Source organism: Ambystoma mexicanum, chromosome 1p (assembly GCF_040938575.1).
Source record: "Ambystoma mexicanum isolate Mex_15411 chromosome 1p, UKY_AmexF1_1, whole genome shotgun sequence".
NCBI lineage: Eukaryota > Metazoa > Chordata > Amphibia > Caudata > Ambystomatidae > Ambystoma > Ambystoma mexicanum.
The window spans coordinates 488,758,855-488,779,545 of record NC_090921.1 but is presented as its reverse complement, the minus strand read 5'-3'; the positions used below and the strand labels follow the sequence as shown (position 1 = coordinate 488,779,545).

General features: G+C 45.6%; 1 protein-coding gene across 14 annotated transcripts in view; it reads right to left on the bottom strand.

The window, feature by feature from the left end:
* The window catches only part of PTPRS (protein tyrosine phosphatase receptor type S), a 671,876-nt gene that overhangs the window by 79,763 nt on the left and 571,422 nt on the right, over positions 1-20,691 (bottom strand). For 5 of the 14 annotated variants that reach the window (XM_069649333.1, XM_069649332.1, XM_069649336.1 and 2 more), the window contains 4 exons: positions 12,047-12,262; positions 11,164-11,324; positions 1,498-1,610; positions 96-143 (listed from right to left, as the gene is read on the bottom strand). In XM_069649333.1, the coding sequence (XP_069505434.1) occupies positions 96-143; positions 1,498-1,610; positions 11,164-11,324; positions 12,047-12,262 (538 nt within the window). The remainder of the gene's footprint in view (positions 1-95; positions 144-1,497; positions 1,611-11,163; positions 11,325-12,046; positions 12,263-20,691) is intronic. The other 9 variants (XM_069649335.1, XM_069649337.1, XM_069649341.1 and 6 more) reach the window with 3 other exon arrangements.

The window sequence follows — 20,691 nt, the reverse complement described above, 5'->3', positions numbered from 1 at the left end:
AAAGCAAGAAACTTAACAAGGACAACAGAAACAAAACGAAATAATAAAAAAGGCAGGAAAATGAACCAACAGGAACAAAACAGACGGGAACTAACTTTCCAAGCCAAACTCAGGGTCACTGAGGGGGCTGCTGAGACCAGAATCTGCAAAGAACAGTAAAAAAATAAAGAAATAAAAAATACAACAACGGCCATCACAACCGGAAAATAGTCATGAGACAGAAATTAAAATAACAGAAATTTGGGAGGAACAGAAATCTGTATTTCCCTTTTTGGGGGTATCAGTGGTGACTGGGTGTAGAGGTAGGGATAGGAGGGGAGAACTCAGGACAGCGGGGAGTAGAATCCAGGCCCACCAGGGATCTCATTCTGCGTACAGTCCCAGCATTCCCCTGCCACGGAGCATAATAAAAATGGGTGCGCTATTCTGCAGGCCCAGCACCTTCCCGCTCACTGGAGTCCAAATGTGCCACCCCTGCCTTCTCCGCAGAGTGCTAACATGAAGCTCGGGCTAACAGAGGAAGGCTAGACTTTCTGTAAAGGAAAATGAACAACATACCTATCCCTGCAACCCCAGGAGGCACCTTTATTGCATTTTATGCCCATGAGGTTTAAATAGTATTTTGCAATGCTTCGGTCTGGGCTCTGTACTTGTCAGGTTGCTTGCTGCAGCACCATGCCACAGCGGAAAGGAAGGTTTGAGGATACTGAAGCACTTGCAAGGAGCTTTCCAAACCTCATTCAACCAATCAACAGTCATCTATTCAGAAAATGGATTCAGGCTAGTCCTCCCATTTATCCTCATATTGTCCCAGACACTCACTGCTTCTTCATGTTCCCACCACCTTTGTGGCAATTCTCGAAACTCAAAAATGACCTTTTCACTGCCGCGACCCTCATGGTAACAGGTCACACACAGCCTTTCTTGCTTCCACTTTCCACGAAAGACCTGACCCCCCCCCCTCTTTATCTACTTAGTCACCATCTTTCTCTCTGTGGGCTCACTACCTTTGGCACAGACGGTCTCTTCTTGGCACTGCCAGAGCAGCCCTATAGATCATCTAGGAAGTTAATGGCATGTTCTCAATCACTGTGCCCTCGTCTCAGTGCTATCTTTGTACCATGTACCTTTTGGGAATGTGCTATTCTCCTTGCTGAGTTCTTGGCCTTCCCTCATGGACCTGGACAGCAGCTGAACAACAGTTATTCCCTGCCCAGGACCGTTCTAACATTGGTACTCGAGCAATCTGGCATGAAAAGTCTCACAAAATCCCTTTCCTGTCCTCAAAGCTTCACCCCAGAAAGCCTGGCTGGGCAGTTCTGTAATCCATTTCCTTGCTTATGCTACTGGGCGGGACAGAATGTGGGAAGGGACAGTAAGGGAGGCTGAGAGGCCCCATATATGGAATTAAGGAAGGAGGGTAGGCATCGAGGACTTGGGCAAGTGTCTGCCGAGATGTGCCAACCTTTTCCCAAGGTGGCCTATGCCAACAGTTACCTGGCGTCTGGAAGTTTATTCGTCTCATCTCCACGGGGTCCGTAGGGTGATGGGGCGTGACCTCAGCATTGTTCAGTAGGCACTTCGTCCTGGGTTCAGAGTTCTTTCTCTTGCTGTGAAAAGGATCAAAAAAAGGGAATAACCATTTAACCAAGGAAGCCTTGCCTGACCAAGACATTTGGTACACATGCACGCAGACCTAGGTTCTGAAATATTGATAACGGTTGCAAAGGGGTTCTCCTGGCCCTGCATATCCACCAAGGAACCAGCTGAACACTAAGACAAAATGTGCACCTGCTGCTGGGCTCATGAACTTAAGTCCAATAGCAACGGACAGCTATGTCATGACATACATATAACAAACCATGAAGAATCACATGAGTTGAGCGTGAAGTATTAGTATTAGTGTTAGGGTTTTTATTGAGCACAGACATAGCTTCCGAAAGCAAAGGAGCACTTTACAAGTCATAGGGGAAGTACACAGGGAAGGAAGCAGGGACTCAAGTGAGTAGATAAGCTAATGGGGCGGCGGGGTGCAATTAGGCAGCAAGGGATCAACATGCTACCAGGGGAGGAAACGCAGGGAGCAGAGGACCCTGTATAAGGTTAGGCGAAGAGTGGAGGGTGTTGGGGCCTAGGTGCTAGGAAGGAGCCATTCCTTGAGAAAGAGGACTATGTTCTGGGTTCTCCCTTCCTGCGCTTGTGTGCGTGAGTGGGCATATAAACATGGAAAATATAGTCATTCTTTAGATATTCACTTTGCAAAAGGTTAAAACAATGTATTGATCTCTCTCTCTCTCTCTCTCTACTCTGCAGTAGGGCTGGATGGACATGATCAGCAGCACAAGACACTCAGATATGTACGCACACGCATCTTTTTTCTCACACAAAATAGGGTCAGAGAGACAAATCTAAATGAAATAAACTACGAAATGAAAAACATTTAGTGCAACATACAAAATGATCAGCCACATCCAACATGGAGAAGGTCGGTAGGTGTGGTTGCACAACACGAAATCAAGAATAGGATGTGACACACACAACATCCACAGCCCCAGATATACAGCTGTTCAGTCCTGGGCAAACACTCCACAAAGCACACAAACATGTGCAGCCACAACCCCCACACACACACGGAACAAACACACATGATGATTTGCCACACCCAACAGCAGTAAGGCACACACAAATATGCAGTGGGGTTGGAGGGACAAAATACAAATAAAAAATCTTCCTCAAAACATACAACATGGTATGCTGCATCCAAAACGCAGCAGGGCCACAAAACATGCACAGTAGGCTGGGATGGACAAAACTAAATGAAAAACATACAGCAAAAATGACTCCTTAACATGCGCAGGAAGATCTGCTGCACCCATTGCAGGGCATGCACAGTAGGGATGGAGGGTCAAAGGCAAATGAAAAATATACAGCAAAAGGCACGAGATTATTCACAGCATCAAACGCAAATCTGCCAATATAACTCATAAGTAAATCATATAGTATTCACATAATACATAAAACGAAACAAAAGTTAATAAAACAACATTATTCTATTAATAGCACTTACATTAACATTAAATTCAATAACATAAACCCACACTTACACAAAGAACTATCTCACAAACACATACACTCTTACTAACATCTCACACCGAATGAGAACTAACGATGACATGTACAAAGAAGCACACACACAACAACAATACACAAGCAAAACACAAAATACTATTAACACCAATATCAACAATCCAAAAACAAAGGGTAATCAAACATTCCAACAATGTTTGGCATCCAATAATAGATTAAAAACAACGTTGGAAGTCCCAGGTTGACCAGCGTTTTATAGGAAGCAACCTCGACATTCTAAAGAACTGTTTTTTTCACAACTTATATTGTTGCTGTACTTGTTGGTGGCATGTCTGCCAGTACCTGTCATGGGGCCTTGCTTGTCAGTATCAGTTTTCTCTGCATTGTGTTTGCTGCTTGTATACTTGTGCCTGCCGTGTTCCTCGCTGCCATGTACGCCATCAGTCTTTCAAAATGAGGTACTGGCTCTAGCTTTCTCAAGGGTCTCCGTGTGGCCTCTAAACCCCCTTCAGGGTTGGCCGCATACTGACCCTTTTAGTAGTCTGTAGCAGCCATTCGGGTTAGGGTTTTTCTTGCTGCAGCCATGTGTGCACAATGTGTTGCCTCCCGGCCCGTCGATTCAGGGGTCTGTTTGGATATAGAGAGTGACTGGGCAGGAGCTTTGTGTGTCTTCTGTCATTCTACAGTCCTTTCTCACTGTGTCTCTCTGGGGGTCTGCTACCTCTCTCCCCTATAGACCCCCGTTACTCAACCTCTTTGACCACTGCCTCAACAGAAGCCCCTTCAGCTGCCTCCATTCTTCAAGTGGGCCAATGCAGTTGCTTTCTACTTTTTAGTGTCCAAGGCTTATACTTTTGGCAAGCTTTACATGCTTCTTTAATGTGGTTCCTGAAAAAACAATGGTTGAACAGCATGTGGGAGTCTAGCCCACAGAAATCTGTGTGGCAGGGTGGGCAGAATTTATAAGGACTTTTTCTCCACGTAAACACCAGGAACTTGAGACCATAAATTGAAATAGCTCACATATGTTTTACCTTATAAGGTCATGCACATGTTGCGGCTTTCGTGGTCTACTGAGCTTTTGTGTGTCCGCGGCGATGAAGTTGGCTGGAACTGTCTAGTACCAGTCCACATCATTGGTGCCAGAAAGTCTGCTTCTGAGGTGGATGTGAAACCAGTAGTTGTCCCTGATTGGACAACTACTGGCTTTTTGAATGGTGCAGCTCCTTATCATTGGTGAGCTTGGCATTGCTTCCAACTTGAATATTTGATAAAAAGAGGACCTCTACAGCTATTCTTCAGATCTACGTTGGAGCCAAGAATTCCTCAAAGAAGAGCAGTCCGCTAAAGATCCGAAGAAGACTCCAGAAGTGTCCGAGCATCCCTTCCTGTGTCCAGCCTGATCCAGTCCTGCTCGTCCGAATGATATCTGATGACTCTGAGTGTGCTTGAGCCCTTGGACTAGTGGGACCAAATACTCTTGATGCCTTTGAGGACCCAGCCCTTCAGAGCCTTCAGACTTATCCCTGGAATGCCTAGTGGATTGACCAGCTTGCTCTCATGGGCTACCTTGCCAGAACCATCACCGTTCAACATTAAGTCTGGAAATTTGGCGTTTGCCAGCTTGTGCCACAAGTAGCCTTTTGCCCGAATTTCACCTTCCCAACCTCAAGGGAACCTGTCCCGGAACAGCTACTGTGACTGTGACTGGAAGGACACCTGCCATCGCCTGTGTACGGCGATCATTGCTGGAACTCGCCTTCCTCCATCCCATGAAGTGTCTTAAGGAGTCCTGCATCATTGGATTCTGCATTCCTTCACCGACTGGGATTACATCTTGCATTAATGGCCGACCTGAAGAATCCTCAAACCTGAAACTCTTGGGCACCTCTCACTGGAACCAATAAAAGATAGAGCCCCCAGCGACCCCTAGATAACCCACAAAGACATCTGGGAAAATCGGAGTCAGGGGGTAAGTAAGCATAAGTGTGTCTGTCCCCCTCCAACTCCATCCTCCACAGGATAAGATTAGGATGAAGCCCCTTTGTCTCTGGTCTCAATTCCACTCACCTTTGGTCATCGAACCGGGGTCGGATATGCTGCCCCTGGGTTAGCCTTGGGTCTGGAAGAGAGGAGAACACCTACCTTTCCTTTGGTAAATTGTTGAATAACTTTGAAATAGTTTGAAACCATCACCAAGCCAAGCTCATTGCATCCTTTCTGAAGAGAACTCATAACAGTGAGAAACACTGGATTGAGCCTTGTGACTTTTGGGCACAAGGCCCCATCCATATTAGATTTGAACTTCTCAAGCTAGGGTACTGCTCTTGTGATTTGGATCCCATCATGTACTGCATCTAATGTACTTACCTGCTTTGCTTGATCAAGTTAACTAATGTTTATTAAGTGAACCTACTGGTGATTGCATATATTTGTATAATAAGAGTGTTGTGTGATAATACTACATGTTAGATAAATTTTTCAGTGTGCTAATAAGGCTTAAAATAAATAACACTTCATTTGTAATTGACTGTCTAAATTGAATGATTGTGCACCATACTGTGTGGATTTATTGAGGGCCCCTGATCCCAGTCCTTAATTGGGTTTTGGCTAATCCGTTCAGCATAACTAGGGGTGCTCTCCTAAAATCTGTTCATCGGGCCAGATTCTAGAAATCCATCTAAACACTATGCTGACCTAACTGTTGACACCTAAACTCACCATTCTCCTGCCAATCCTGGGCCCAATGTTCCTCATCCACTGATGTGAATTCTTGTACTCGGGTCCTGGGGTCTGTGTATATTCTTCATCAGGGGTCCCCGATGTTCAGGAGTAGTGGTTTTCGAGGTACCACCCTTACTGCATTTTCCATTGTCTGGAGTGCTTCTCATCCCTCTGCAACTAGTCCTTCCTGGCATGCTGGTTCTCGAATCTTGGACCCAAACTCTTCTTGATTATCTCCTCTGGTGTCCCCTTTGGCTGGTTGCCACTTCTGCGGCACCTTTGGTGTAAAGGAAGAACTTACGTAGCTTTTCCCCAAAACCATGATTTGTCCCAGTCCCCGCAGGAAAACGTTTGGGAACTTCTAAAACTCTACTAAAAGGGACCCTAACAGACGCATCGAAATTGGGATTTAATTACCAGGAGTAAAAAACAGCTCCTTGGTATCATACATCACCCGTTAGGCAGGAGCTACTTTCTTGGGAACCAGGAGTCAGCCCATCGCGTGCACCAAATGTAACATGAGCGCAAGATGCAAACTTTAACTTGTACATTTGCATATAGAAAATGGTTTTAAATGTCCCTTAGACTGTCCTTTATTCTCCTGTAAACACATTCCCAAAACTACATAGTTGATATCACATAGCTGTGTGTGCTTGGCACCACTTGCCCGAGGAGTCCAGTGTAGCTCCTGGTAGCTGATGGTGTCAAGGTAAACAGGCTCCCCTTAGCTCCTGGCAAATGCGAACCTCTGTCATTTGTGAACTGAAACATTTTGTGAAACTCCTCTGAGGTCTTTAACCTTTTTAAATCAATTTGTCAATATTTGGAGCTTCCACGGATACATTAAGTATGTTAGGATAAATTACTGCGACTCCTTTGCCATACGCCAACATTGGATAGTGTTCATCTATTTTTGAAACAGTGTACAATTCTTTCCTTTGTGCATTTGTGAGTGTCCTGGGATCTGTATCAGCCCAGTATTGTGCTGCCTAATGTTACTGAACATTTTGAAACAACTATTATGGTCTACCCATATGCTTAACCCTTTCCTCTCTTTAGGCATTACTATATGCTCAGTATTCATATGCGAGGACTATCTGTGCTATGGCGTATTGGAGGTGGGAGGGAACACTGTTCAACTCATGTTTGGCATTTTTGATTCCGTGACTAAATGTATGTGTACTAGAAATCACTTTTCTCCCCCTACTGTAGAATTAAAAAGATATATGGTATTCTGGCAGCAGGTAGTTACAGTGATAATGGCTCTATGGGTAGGAAGGGTATTGCCTATGAGTTTGTAACGTTTGCGCAAAATACTGCAGCATGTCATGTGGTCGTTCAACTGCAATCACCACGCCAGACTCCAGTTGTAGTTAAGTACTTTATATCAGGTCTCAGCTAAATACCTCAGGCACAGTACTCAGGCGGCTTCCTATCAGACACAACAACTAAACATCGACACCTCTGCCAGCTCATTCTCCACGTCATTCCCCAGAAGACTCCACCAGGGCTCCCCAAACATTCTACACCACCATTCCATCCATGCATTCATTCCACCCATGCACCCAAACATTCTGATGGGCAGAAGACAGCACATACCTCTTGTAGATTGCCAATACGTATTTGAACTATTTATCTTGTGTGTAATACTATAACCAAGAGTGTATGTATTTTTCAGCATGCTGCATTGTGTCTTCTCTTGTGTACTCGTTTGGGCCCAATGCATCTAGGTTTAAGCTAGGGATGCATTTTGGTTCCCTGCCTTTTTAACTTGTATGTATCGGACATCGGCAAGTATCTTGACCCGGTATGTTTTGTGCCTCCACAATTGGGCACTGGAGGCCGATATGTTTAGCTTATGCAGACGATTGTGTTTTATAGTTAACTGCACTCCAGCCGCCTCCAACAGCTCAGTAGCTCCTTTGTAGTATTTGCAGGGATGAATTTCTTGAAAATGTATGTTACTAAGTCAAAGGTCTTGCACTTAACCCCTAAGAAAATAAATGTTTAATTCAGCTGGAAATTAAACCAGAACGTTTTGGGGGAGGTACATAATAGTGTCTATGGCTTCCCTATAGTTGGCAAACCAGGAAAGTCTCACATAATTTCATACCTACGACACAAAACACATGTATTAATTGCCCAGATCAACTGAATTAGAAGTAAATATTGCAAATATTGACGCATACCTTTAGTTACATTTTTATGAAGAGCAAGTAATCCCGAGATTACTTTGTGGCATGGAGTTACTCCAATCATGGGTATTGAAATGTTTGCATGAACTGGAAGGTATAATACGGCGCAGGATTTTAGCACCCCAAGCGCAGTTCCCTCAATGGCAGTACGTTTTGGATTGGGCTTGAGCTCAATGAGCATTAGTGCTATATGGAAAATATTAGAACGGTACGCCAAGTGCATTACCCCACTTCCGAACCCCTTGTATGAAGATTTAGGAGTGTTGGTACGAGCGAGAGTTGAGGAGGGGATGGGGGGGGGGATCAGTTCCTTTCGGGAAACCTGTGATAATAATTTACTGAAGCATGGTATGACTTGAGACATTGTTCCAGGAAGGTCCAAAGGGTCTTGTATTTGCAGGATCGGGCAGAAACGGTTGACTCTTATCATGGGTATATATCTTTAAATCACTTAAGACATGAACACAATTGTTTGGGAAATATGGCCCTGTACTTAGAGGGTTCCTTGTAGCCGAGGCTCAGATGGAGCATTTTCTTTTCGAGGCAAAATCAAAGTCACCTCCCCTCCCCACTAAAAAACTCAAGCTTGCGGGTTGTCTGTAAATATTGCGTTGCTTAACGTCCGGCAAAAGCTCACAATTACGCGGTCTCTACCAGTTCACATCATTGTTATGTCAAAAAGTGTTTTCGTGCCACCTTATTTATGCGAGTTTCCTGAAGTTGTTGCTTGCCCTCATGGTTCCCCTGCCTTAATATTTCCCCTCCAAAGAGGCCACATCCAGAGCCTCACTGGTAATGTAACTCTGCTATTTACCCCCCCCCCAGGGCTCCCCATAATCGCAGGGCAGTGTGCCCATGCATACCCACATTTCTATTTCAATGAACAGGACACCGAAGAGAAATCCTGCTGGGCTCTGCACAATCAAAACATATTTCCATATGATCGGAGGGAGCTAGACCGGCACTCCTTGCCAGTGACCCCACCGGAAGAGATGGGCTACTGACCTTACCGGATTCCTGGCTCTTGGAGAACGCACCGGCAGAGCTCACTGCGTGTCTGGAAGCACAGAATCACTTGCAAGTACTGATGGTAGGCAGGGCCTGTAACCTACTGCTGGTCAAAACTAGAACGTACCTTATTTAGACTGCTTGGCCACTGCTTTGGTTGCAGAGACTACAATCCCTGCTATTGAAGTGTAGGTGCCGCTCTTAGCACTCAAGTAGTCCTTGAGTCTTCCTCTTTGGCCAAGGGTCGCCGTCTGCATCCTCTGCACCCTTCTGATTGACCTTGACAGTTCCCTTCCCTTATAACAATACATGTTTTGTGCAGTTGGCCAATGGAAATGCACCGAGCGCTAGCTGCATTAAACCGTGACTTGTGCAGTATGTGAAAAATGTCACGGCTCCTTGTGCCTATAACCGCATAGGCATATTTACGTTTGGATAACATTAGGCGTGTACCACGTTCTAGAAACACTACCCATTCATTTGCATTTGTGCACACAAACCAAACCGGTTTCTGGACATTTGGTGACTTCGGCAGAAGCCACTGCCCTAAAACTACAATCCTAAAGTTGTACCTACCTGTGAAACACAGCGTTTCCTCTTCTACAAACATTTCTGGAGGACATACTGTAGGTTTGTTTGTTTTATTCATTTGTAGTGCGCTCCAGACCCAAGGGTATCAGGGCGCAGGTGCAACAAGATTATTCTCAGCTTGGTTACAGTGCTGTACAGTAAGTGCATAGGTACTTCACAGGTGTGTACATTGGTAGGTACAGTTACAGGTTGTTGTGTTACCATGTACCCTTTTACCATAATGCTCGCTCCTAATGATATAAACTCACACTGTGCTTCCAATTGCATCCCCGAGTGCCACCTGTGACGGCACTCCATTATCTCACACTCAAATAAGCACAGCTCAAAGATTCAGGGTCTTTGTTGAGAAGAGAGTCCGCCCCACCGAATCCCTTGGTGACATCAAATCTTGCACTACCAAATTCTATTGGTCACCATCAGTGCCACACCCATTGCTCTACACCCTATTTTCATCATTTGTGCAGCCTGACAGGAATTTCCCACCAGACCCGCCAGAGCGAGTGAGCCAGGAAGGTGTTGCATGCGCTTACCTGTCCGGTTTGCTGTCCATTCGAAGCAGAGGAAGGAAGAACAGGTCACAATTAAATAGGTGGGGAACAAGGGACTATCGCAAAGATACCCAAGCATAGAAGGGAAATGGCTACTAAAGATTAACAAAAGTCGCTACCAGACTTCATGAATGTACAGGCTACTGAGTGACTGTGGCTCTTACTAGGGATTGTATAATACATTGATCTCAGAACTTTGCTTTTTCTTAAACCATTCACATTGTTAATCCTGTAATTAAACATCAGATTAGATTCAGGATAGACACAAGGGCACACATACCTTAGGCCCATCATGGATTGAGCCAACATCCCATTTTAACCATGTCAGCCTACTGGGTACGGGGAGGCTTAATTGAACTCCGGCCCCTCCAGCACTTGAACCGAAGGATAGAGGGACTGTGCTACCAGGTCCTAGTCAAGAGTGTTCTGAGCGAACACTTTAGTATTAACTGCTCGACATGTGCCTAATAGAAACAGGCTGCCATACTTGTGTAGCCATCACCTGCCAGTAAGGAAGCTGGACAACTATGCCACCCTGATCCCATTTCCTCTTGCTCTCTCATCCATCATAGGCCAATTGCCAATATGCACACAAACCACGGCGGGAAGACCCGGGCATCGGCTAGGACATATAAGCAACCTCAGTTTCATAGTCATGTGGGTTGTCGTTGGTACATACATTTGCCAGGTAGCCTGGCAAATGGGTAGTCCTACCCATTCCAAATACGGAGAGATTGTAGAATAGCCAATTCACACAAACCTCTCTCTCTCTCTGCCTTATTGTCACATACAAATATTTCTGCTGTGCAGTCACGTTTGGTCTTTCTTGCTCCTCTCCTTTTTCTATCTCACATGACTGTCACACATGAACACATATCCCTGCTGTAAGGTCCCCAAACTGTTCTTCACACGCGCATGCAGATCTTTGCTGCGAGGCCCATCGTCCATCCTTCACAGACACCGAGACAACCCACTGCGCTGTGGGTGCGCCGCCATGGCATGACTCTTACTTTTTATAGAGAAGGATGGCGATGACGATGCAGATGATGAAGACCACTGCCAACACTGGCCCGATGACCCAGATCAGTCCTTCTTCCCCGTCGATGATTGGCTGAGGGTCTGGGTCATCCAGCTGGATTGGGTCGGAGTATGGACTTGCTGCATACATCTTCTGGACAGAAGAGAGATTAGAAAAAAGCAGATTAGATGCCCTCACCTTCAGTGTACCACTCATCCTTGGTTCTGCCTTCTTTCAACCTGCGCCCCACAATGCTGCATTGGATCAATTCCTGGGTTTCCATTAAAAAAGGAACGATTTCCCACGAAATACAAGAGTCTTGCCACCACTTCTGGAGCAAAGTTTTTGAAAAGCAAGAAGTAGCCAAATAGGATAACACAGTCATAAAGAGGAGAAAGTGAGAAAAAAGAAAGGGAACAAGGGAGGTGGATAGGAAATTAAGCTGTGAGAGGGAGGAATCAAAAAAGGAAGAGGAGATGAGGAAGAAAGAAAGCAGAGGAAAGGAAGAAAGGGGAATACATTGAGAACAGAGAATACAGGAGCAAGTGAAAGAAGAAAAGTGAGTGAAGGATTAAAGGACAGGTATGGAAGAAAGCAGAGGAAACGAAGAAAACAAAGGGAAATGAGCACAGGAAAGCAATGAGTGAAACAGGAAGGGGGGCTGGAGGAGAATAATGATGTGGAGTGGGGTAGAATGGAAAGGGGGGGAGGGCGGGAGGCAAGAATGAGAAAAGTAAGAGCTGAGTGTTGAAAGTAGGTGGCATGAAAGGCGGGAGAACATTGGAATCATAGAAAAACATGAGAGTGTAATAAAGACAATACAGAATGTGAGAACAGGATAAAGTGGAGCGGATGACAAATTCATATAAACTCACAGCCTCAGCGGTGTCCAGGACCGCCAGGATGAAGAAGACATAGCGCTGTCCTATCTCCAGAGCTTTGTTGAGGTACCCGTCATGCTGCTTCATGTCCCCCAATGTAAAGTGTGTCGGTAGCTTCCAGAAGCGGGCAGCAATGTAGGGTTTGGGGAAATCTAGGTGCCTTGAGTGTCGAAGACTACGGCGTTGGACCTTTCCAATGTCATGGATCAGCTGGAATAGGGAAGAAAGTAGTAGGCTTAATACTCAGTAGCTGGAGCACTAGGACATGCTGCTAAAGTTAAGTCACGACACGCCTTGTATTCATTGGTAACACTGTGCCGAATCCAGCAATGCTACAGAGAAACTGGAAATGCCACAGAGCAACCAGGTCCACCATGGTGATAATAGTAATGGAAAATAAATAAACACCACTGTGGAGAATGTGGTACCACCAGAGAATGACCATCACGGAGAAGCCAGAAAAACCACAGAAAGACCAAAATAGAGAAATATACATGTCATAGAAAAATAGTACAACCGTGGGCAACCTAGAATGGCATTCAGAAATCTTAGTCAACAAAGAGCAACAGAGAAAGCATAATCACCCCCTAGAAACCAGGAACAACAGGTAATTGAAAGATAGAAACCTAGAATCGCACCACAGAATGAGCAGGGAGAGATCAGGATGGAAGCGGGAGGGAGGATGTGCCAATAATATCTTGGCCTGCAGGGTAAACACAGGCGGTAATGGATCACCGGCAGGGAATAGACAGGAACGGAACCGGAGATTGTAAATAACCCACTAACCCAATAGCTCAAACTTCTACATACTTAGCTCACCCAAAAACCCACACAACGCACTTCACCACATCGCAACAACAATCAACACACAAGTCACACCAACGGCACACAAGGTCTGACATCGATCAGGTATTCGCACTCAAGCGCGACGAACAGTGAAAACCGAACTGAAGCTGCCAACAGGACACCACTCTCTCACTTTCCTACGCCCTCTCCACCCGACAATCCACCCCTAACCCCACCTTCCTGTTTGCAGATCCGCCTGAGCACCTGGAAACCAGTTCCGTTGGTGACGGTGCGTGGTACAAATACCTTTAACATTCACATTTACACCATAACCAAACAACACTGACAAAAACTCAGCACCACCATGGAGAACACATGAATGGCATAGAAAATCAAGAACTGCACAATTCTGAAATGGGAACACTGTAGAGAAACCATTTCAACCATGAAATAACCGAGGATGGTATACAACACAGCCACCAATTAAGTACTTAACTTTTCGTATAATTATACCGCCTCCATAACCAATGTGATTACAAATGTGTCCACCACCGCTGTAAATGTGACCCCCAATGTAAAATCTGTGATTTGCAATTCTTCTACCACCATTTTGAATGCTAGTGTGCCAAATGCTATACCACATGTGTCCACCACCTCTGAAAATCTGACCCCCAATGTAAAATCTGTGATTTGCAATTCTTCTACCACCATTTTGAATGCTAGTGTGCCAAATGCTATACCACGTGTCCACCACCTCTGAAAATGTGACCCCCAATGTAAAATCTGTGATTTGCAATTCTTCTACCACCATTTTGAATGCTAGTGTGCCAAATGCTATACCACATGTGTCCATCCACCAAATATAAAAAGGCAATCACCCAAGCAAAGGCCAAATCCTTTGAATCCAGAATCTCGGAAGCCCAATCTAGCACAAAAGAAATCTTCGCCATTTTCAGAGAGCTCGAGACACCCACTCCCGTCCCCCAGAATTTCACCAAAGACAAAGACTGGTGTGACAAAATACAAACGGCCATGCAAACCAAATTAAGCCTCCTCAAAAGCAAAATACTAGCCACTAAACAAGCCCTACCCAGTAGGCATATCCCTATCCCATCACCCGCCCCGAATCCCCCCCTACCCTTCTCCTTGAAACCCATCCAAGAAAAAGACATCATCAACATTATGAGGAACATCAAGCCCTCTAACTGCAAAGGTGATGCATGCCCAGCCTCCATTATCAAAGACTGCACGGAAGCTCTAGCGCCCTTCCTAACAGCCTTTGTTAATGCCTCCTTTTCCACAGGGAAAGTCCCCGCCTCCCTCAAGGAAGCTTGGGTCCGCCCTCTCTTGAAAAAACCAACTCTCGATCCCACCTCCCCCAACAACTACAGACCTATCACCACTGTCCCATTCCTCCTCAAAATATTGGACAAAGCAGCCTACTTGCAGGTCCAGCACTTCATTGAAGAGAACAAACTCCTTGGACTCCGCTAATCTGGCTTCCGCCCTAGACACGGGACCGAAACCACCCTACTTGAAAAACCAAATGGAAGATGCTAGAGACATGGGTAAACCAGCACTTCTCCTTCTCCTTGACCTATCCGCGGCATTCAACCTCGTGGATCATGGCGTCCTATGCCACCACCTTTCCTCCACCGCCAAATTCTCCCCAGAGGCCACAGCTTGGATCACCTCCTTCTTACAAGACAGAACCATGCAAGTATTCTCTGACCTAGCCGCCGCATCACCAACTACTATACTTTGTGGTGTACCCCAAGGCTCCTGTCTGTCCCCCACCCTGTACAACATCTTCACACGACCCCTTTTCCTCATCCTCGACGCTATGGGCATCTCATACACCAACTACGCCGACGACACCCAGATCCTCCTCACTCTCACAGGTAACTATGACACCGACTCCCTGACCCTCAACAACCTCCACAACACCATCCAAGCCTGGATGGCTGACAACGGAATATGCCTCAACTCTGACAAGACAGAACACCTCCTGGTAGGTTCCCCTGACACGCTAAAAAACCTAGATGTCCAATTCAGCCACTTCACCATTGACTCCATTAAAATCCCGGTCTCCGATTCTGTCAAAACTCTGGGAGTCTACCTGGACTCCAGCCTATCCATGGATAGACAAGTCATTGCAATAGCATCCGCAGCTGCATATCATGCTAAACTTATCAACGCAATCAGGCCCTTTCTATCCAAAGAGAACTGAACCAACATAGCCAGAGCCATCACCGGCTCCAGGCTAGACTACTGCAATGTACTCTTTCTAGGAACCTCCAACAAAAACTTAGAGAGACTACAAGTAATACAGAACAATGCTCTCCGGGCAGCCCAAGGCATTGCTAAAAGAGAACACATCTCTGAAGCCAGAAAACTAGCCCACTGGCTCCCAATAAAGGAAAGGATCATATTCAAAGCCCTGACACTGACCCACAAGTGCATTCACTTCACTGCTCCTGCTTACCTTTCTCAAAGGATCCACCCTGTCTCCACCACCAGGCCAACCAGATCCCCGTACACCAACATGCTCTCTGTGCCACTAGTAAAAAGAGTAAAAGCGGGTGGATCCAGCTTCCCCTACCTCGCGCCCACCCACTGGAATGCCCTACCTCCCACCATCCGTGGCGAGGACTCCCTCACCACCTTCCGCAAAACACTGAAAACTACCCTCTTCACATAAGGACCGACACATCAGCACGAATACCTATCATTTATGTTTGCAATATACGACCAAATGCAATATTTGTAACAATAGCATGGTTTCTTGTACTATTCATAATGTGTCAACAATCGCTATCATATGTACCATGTAACTAAGTTATTGCAAGTAACAGCGCCTCAATGCCCCTGGGCTGCTTGCGCGCTATATATATTTAAATAAATAAAATAAATAAATAAACACAATCACCACTGGCTGATGAGGGATTTTCAGAACCTGCCCTGGTGAGGGGGTTCTGAGAAGCCAACCTAAAGATGTAAAACCAGTTTCACACTAGATTCTTTGACCAAATTCTCAATGGAACAGTGACTGAGCAGTTGAGCGTAGACTGTTTGGCAGAATTCTCGTTTCTGTGCTAATTCCCTTCAACCTTAGAGACCCCCAGCTCTTTTGCTTGAATTTAGGACTTTTAATTTTGTATCCCGTAGTGAGTGAGACCTTTTTTCTCACTCTCTTATGTATTTTGAACTGATTGGGACTCTGCATTTCTTTGCTTTTGGAGTCTGACAAACTCCATAGGCATCTGCGTTTTGTATTGCGACACACAGCACCCTCATGCAGTGTCACAGAGAAGTTCTTTGGTTTTCTCATAAGGTTTAAAACCTTCTCTTGGTTGAAATACTGTTTCCAAGAGTAGTAAAGTGAAATTGACTTTACTTACCTTTTTCCTATGTAGGTCCAGCACAGACCATCTTATGTGGAGTGCTGGGGGGTTACCAAGTATCCCCTTTTCCTACTTACTCATGTAACATTTTCTTGTTACCCTCACGACTTTAAATGGCTGGTGGCAGCGGTTTAATTTTCCTACCATTGTGCGTTTCAACTGCAGGCTGAACCCACAGCTGCAGTACAGCACCCATGGGCAACCATTGTGTCAAAATGGCCCCAGTCTTTTTTCTGCATTTTCTTTCAGTACTGAAACCCGCCTCTGGCTCCAGTGTGTCTGCAGGGCAGGAAGCGAGGGAGGTGCCCAAAACTCCCCGTCCTTAGTCTCCTTGGTTACCTGAATGCCCCCAGTGCTGATTGGCTGGCTGGCTGTCCTTGTAGGACAGACACCCTGCTGTGTGAGTGACAGCTAGGCTGTGCATGAATGGGAGAAACCTGCAGAAAAGGCAAGGTTTCTTGGACTGAAGGCAGAGTCGACGACTGGACAAAACATCCGACAAAGGAATTGCGAAGAGAATCTTGCTGCATCATCCTGGACCGTTCAACTGCCCGGGGAAGCCCTGCTGCTGTGGTGAAACTACTTTTCTGAAACGACTAGAGAAGCTCCGGAGAGGAAGACTTCTTCCCTTGGGTTAGTGGGACCTAATAATCCCAAGATAAACTTTGCTGGAAGACCTTCCCCAACTGGCTCTACTTCTTTGCTGCTGCTGGAACCGAGTGTCAGGGGTCGAGAAATCCATAGTCTAGTGCATCGTCTTTATGCCATACCAGAGCTCCAGGAAGATCCTGAGGAACCTCCCGAAGCAGGACGACCTAAGCCTGAGTCACCTCTGCAGAGTGCTGGAGTCCAGAACCAAGGGGAGCCTATAAACTGTCCCTAACCGCGGTGGTGCTATTTTCCAGTAGCTGAAACCGCTAAGTGCCGCTGAACTGAAAAGAGCCCATAGCCACCGCCGACCTTCGAACTGCAGTGCTGGAGTCCTCCAGACGTCCTCCCTCTTGTCCCCACGACTGAGGCACAGGAACCCAGGATCTGCAAGACTGCAAGCAGGACAGAATGGATCCTCTTCAAACCTAAGGTACTGTGCTGACTAAGGGGTACTTACCTCTTTTTTCTGTAACTTGCATTATTTCACTGGAGACTTGCTGGAGCAGCTTTTTGCAGATTTGATCTCAGCTCTGACCTTCACAAGCCTAATGGCTTGTGGCCCAACAGTGATTCCTTGCACACACTCTAACATTGTTCAAGACTTTTGTGCTATCAAAAGAATGCCTCAGCTCTATAGACTTTGGCCATCCTGGCTCCCTGCAGACTCTGCTAACCCATTGACTTTGATTCCAACTGTCCCTCATAGGTGGTGCATAGGTTTACCTTGTATTGTTGGGAAAGATCTTATCTAGACTTCATTGGGAGATTGAAAAGTGCTCACATGCTCTGAGAATCTGTTAACCTTTTTCCTTCCCTAACCTTTTTCCTTTTCCACAACCTCAGAATGTATCAAGTATAAAAATAAAGTGATATATAAATGCCAATACTGTCCTAGCAATTGAAGTCACCCCAGGGTGTAGGAAGTGTATTGACAGTGCCCCTGACGAGAATCTACTTGCTTATTCTAAATTTGAGAAGGTGTTATGTAGTGAATTAATTTTTATTGTTGCATATTGCCCTGTTTAAAGAAGGCTTTTTTTAAACTGACCGTTAAATAAATAATTATTTTACTAGAACACCTTGAGTGTAAGTGTTGTTTGGATACTTGTCTATGTGGATTTTGGTGCTAGAGCTCTACAGCTCACATTTACCCCTCTTGAGATAAGTCTGGCTGATCAGTCACTCCACCAACTTGTGTAGTAAAGACCTATACCAATAGGTGGGTTACCCAATACTAAGAGGACAAGACTGGTGTAGTCTCCCACAGGGTTACTGCAAACAATCTTTCCTAACATAGAGCCTTGGTGTGTACTACTGTTAATAAGTTCCCCGTGGAGGTGTGGCTTTGTCCTCCCAGCCAATGGGGAGGCTCGGAACCTGGGCATTACTATGCAGTAATCCCACTGATCTGAGCCTCCTCTTGGTTGGGGGCCACAATCTCCCCTCCCTACCTCTCCTGCCCCACTTTCCTTCTTCTTACTGGTCCTGATCGGGAGCGGACACGCCAGGAATACTTCTGTCCACAGCGCGTCTGCTCCCGATCTGCGACACGTCGCCATGGTGAGGGAGAAGGGACTATGTGTAATCCCTTCCCCCTGTTCAATGGCGGGCATTTTCTTAAAAAAAAATTTTTGTAGTTTTTAATGGCTGCTATGAAAAGGGAGAACGGGCTTAGATTCCTGAACTGTCGTGCCAATTTTTTTTGTTTTTGTTTGAGAAACGCTGTAGCGTCTCACATCTGAAAAAACACACCATTAGTACCCCAGTCTAACAGCCCGGGGTACTATTAGCAATAAGCCCCTTGAAGGGAGGGCATTAGTGCATCTGGTAATGCCCCAAGGCATTCGTTAAGGCCTGAGCAAACCGGTCGAGGAACTTACTGCTTAATAAGAGCAAGGTATGCTAAGAAACAGGGGGCCACCCAGATAGGTGCAAATATATTCTGTTTATATTTTTTGTACCTACCTGTGTGTATAGATGTATTTAGATTGTTGTATTGTGTGATGATTTATGTTCAAATCGTGTAAGGTTTTATAAAATAATTCACAATAATAATAAACGAGTACTGCTTATTAGACAAAGTCAGTCAGTAAAATGAACACACTGCTGGTAAGTAAAGTCAATATAAAACATATATACACCACAGTTTGGTAACACCAATATGGGCTTCCTACTACTTTATGTTAGAACACAGTTTAAAAAAATGTACATTGTAAATGGCTAAAGAGTAGTAGATAAAGAACAGTTTCACAAGCCTTAGGCAGGCTAGACAAACTTTAGTAACAAAAGCAACACTTCAGACCAACTCTAGCCTTGTTATAGATCTGTCTATCACAAGCAGGTGTTCTAATCAAGGAGGTTCTTGTACATAGTCGCTGTAGCAGAAAGTGCTCATCCAGCTATGGCGGGATTAGACTGCTGCTAGTCCCAGGACCCAGAAGACTGAAGAGAGGACTCTTGGCCCAGGCCTCACACCCTCTGGCCCAGTAAGGTAGCTGCTTTTAACTAAGAGGTTTTACACCCAAAGCAAGTGAATGGGGATAGAGGTGCATAAAGAGATATACGGTACCTTGGCTCCGGACTCAGACTTACAACAACAAGGGACACACAATTGGTGGGGATATCAAGGCTCACGTAGGCTTGTGTGTAGGAGTATCATAGGCTGCAGTGCTGAAGCTCCCAGTGACAGTTAGGTCAGGCTCAGACCGAATCCTCGGGACAGGGAGAAAACAGCTAAATTTCAGTCCCAACATCACAGGGGGAACCCTCAGGAGCAGGCACTGGTGTGACCCATGAATGGGTTAGCAGTCCCTCTGAAGTATAGTGGTCAGGCTTCAGCTTCCAGCAGGCCTTTGCTGGTGGCGAGAGGTGACAGTCACAGGTTGGTGATATCACAGCAGAGCTCTAAGGATGCCAACAGTTTCCAGTGATAGGTAGGAAGGGGACAGTGTAAAGCTGCAGTCCAGTTCCAGCCAAGCACAGGCCAAATGCAGGCCTGTAGATGATTCAGACCTTGAACCAGCAACGGATCAACCAGCCTGAAGCAGCGCAGGGCTTCAGAATGGTTTGTACCCGGCTCAGGTCTTCCCAATCAAGTTGACGGTATGGGCCCAAACCGCAGTGGTTGCCATGGACCAATGTTATAAGTAGTAGCAATCCTCTGGTGGGTCTCTGGTTGTCCTTTGTCTTCAGATGCTTCAATCTTGAGGTCGACTATCTGAAATAGCTCAATGCCCTCTTTTTTTTTTTAAATGCAGTTTTCGGGCAGGGGGCTGCCTAAGCCCTCCTGTGCAAGGGATCTGCAACATGTAAACAGGTGAAGACTGTCTAATCCGGGATAGACCGCTACCTTACAATCTACCCAGTAACAAGACATACCTTGGCTAAAATGTAGTTCGGGATCAGACAGTCACACGTAAGCAAAGCACTGACGGGCAGTCCAGAGCTGGATTGCTGCGAAGGTGCATGCCTTTATTTGGCACTTTGACTTAAAGAAGTAGAAAGAGGGCCAACAAAAAAGATAGCACAAAAACCAGGTCTTCTACTATTACTAATGATTAGTCAGTTTGATTCCATGTAATCGAGAATTTCTTTGTATACATATCTTCATATTATTTTAGCAGTGTAAGAAGGTAGGCTTGATATAGGCCTGTAGCTCACTCGGTCATCTGCTTTTCCCGCTTCGTTCTTGAAGAGTGATTTAATGTAGGCAGCTTTGCAAGCTTTTGGTTTTTTTAAATATTTTTTTACAAAAAGGCACTGCCTGGGACAGAACTTAGGAAAGCCCACCAAGGGTGA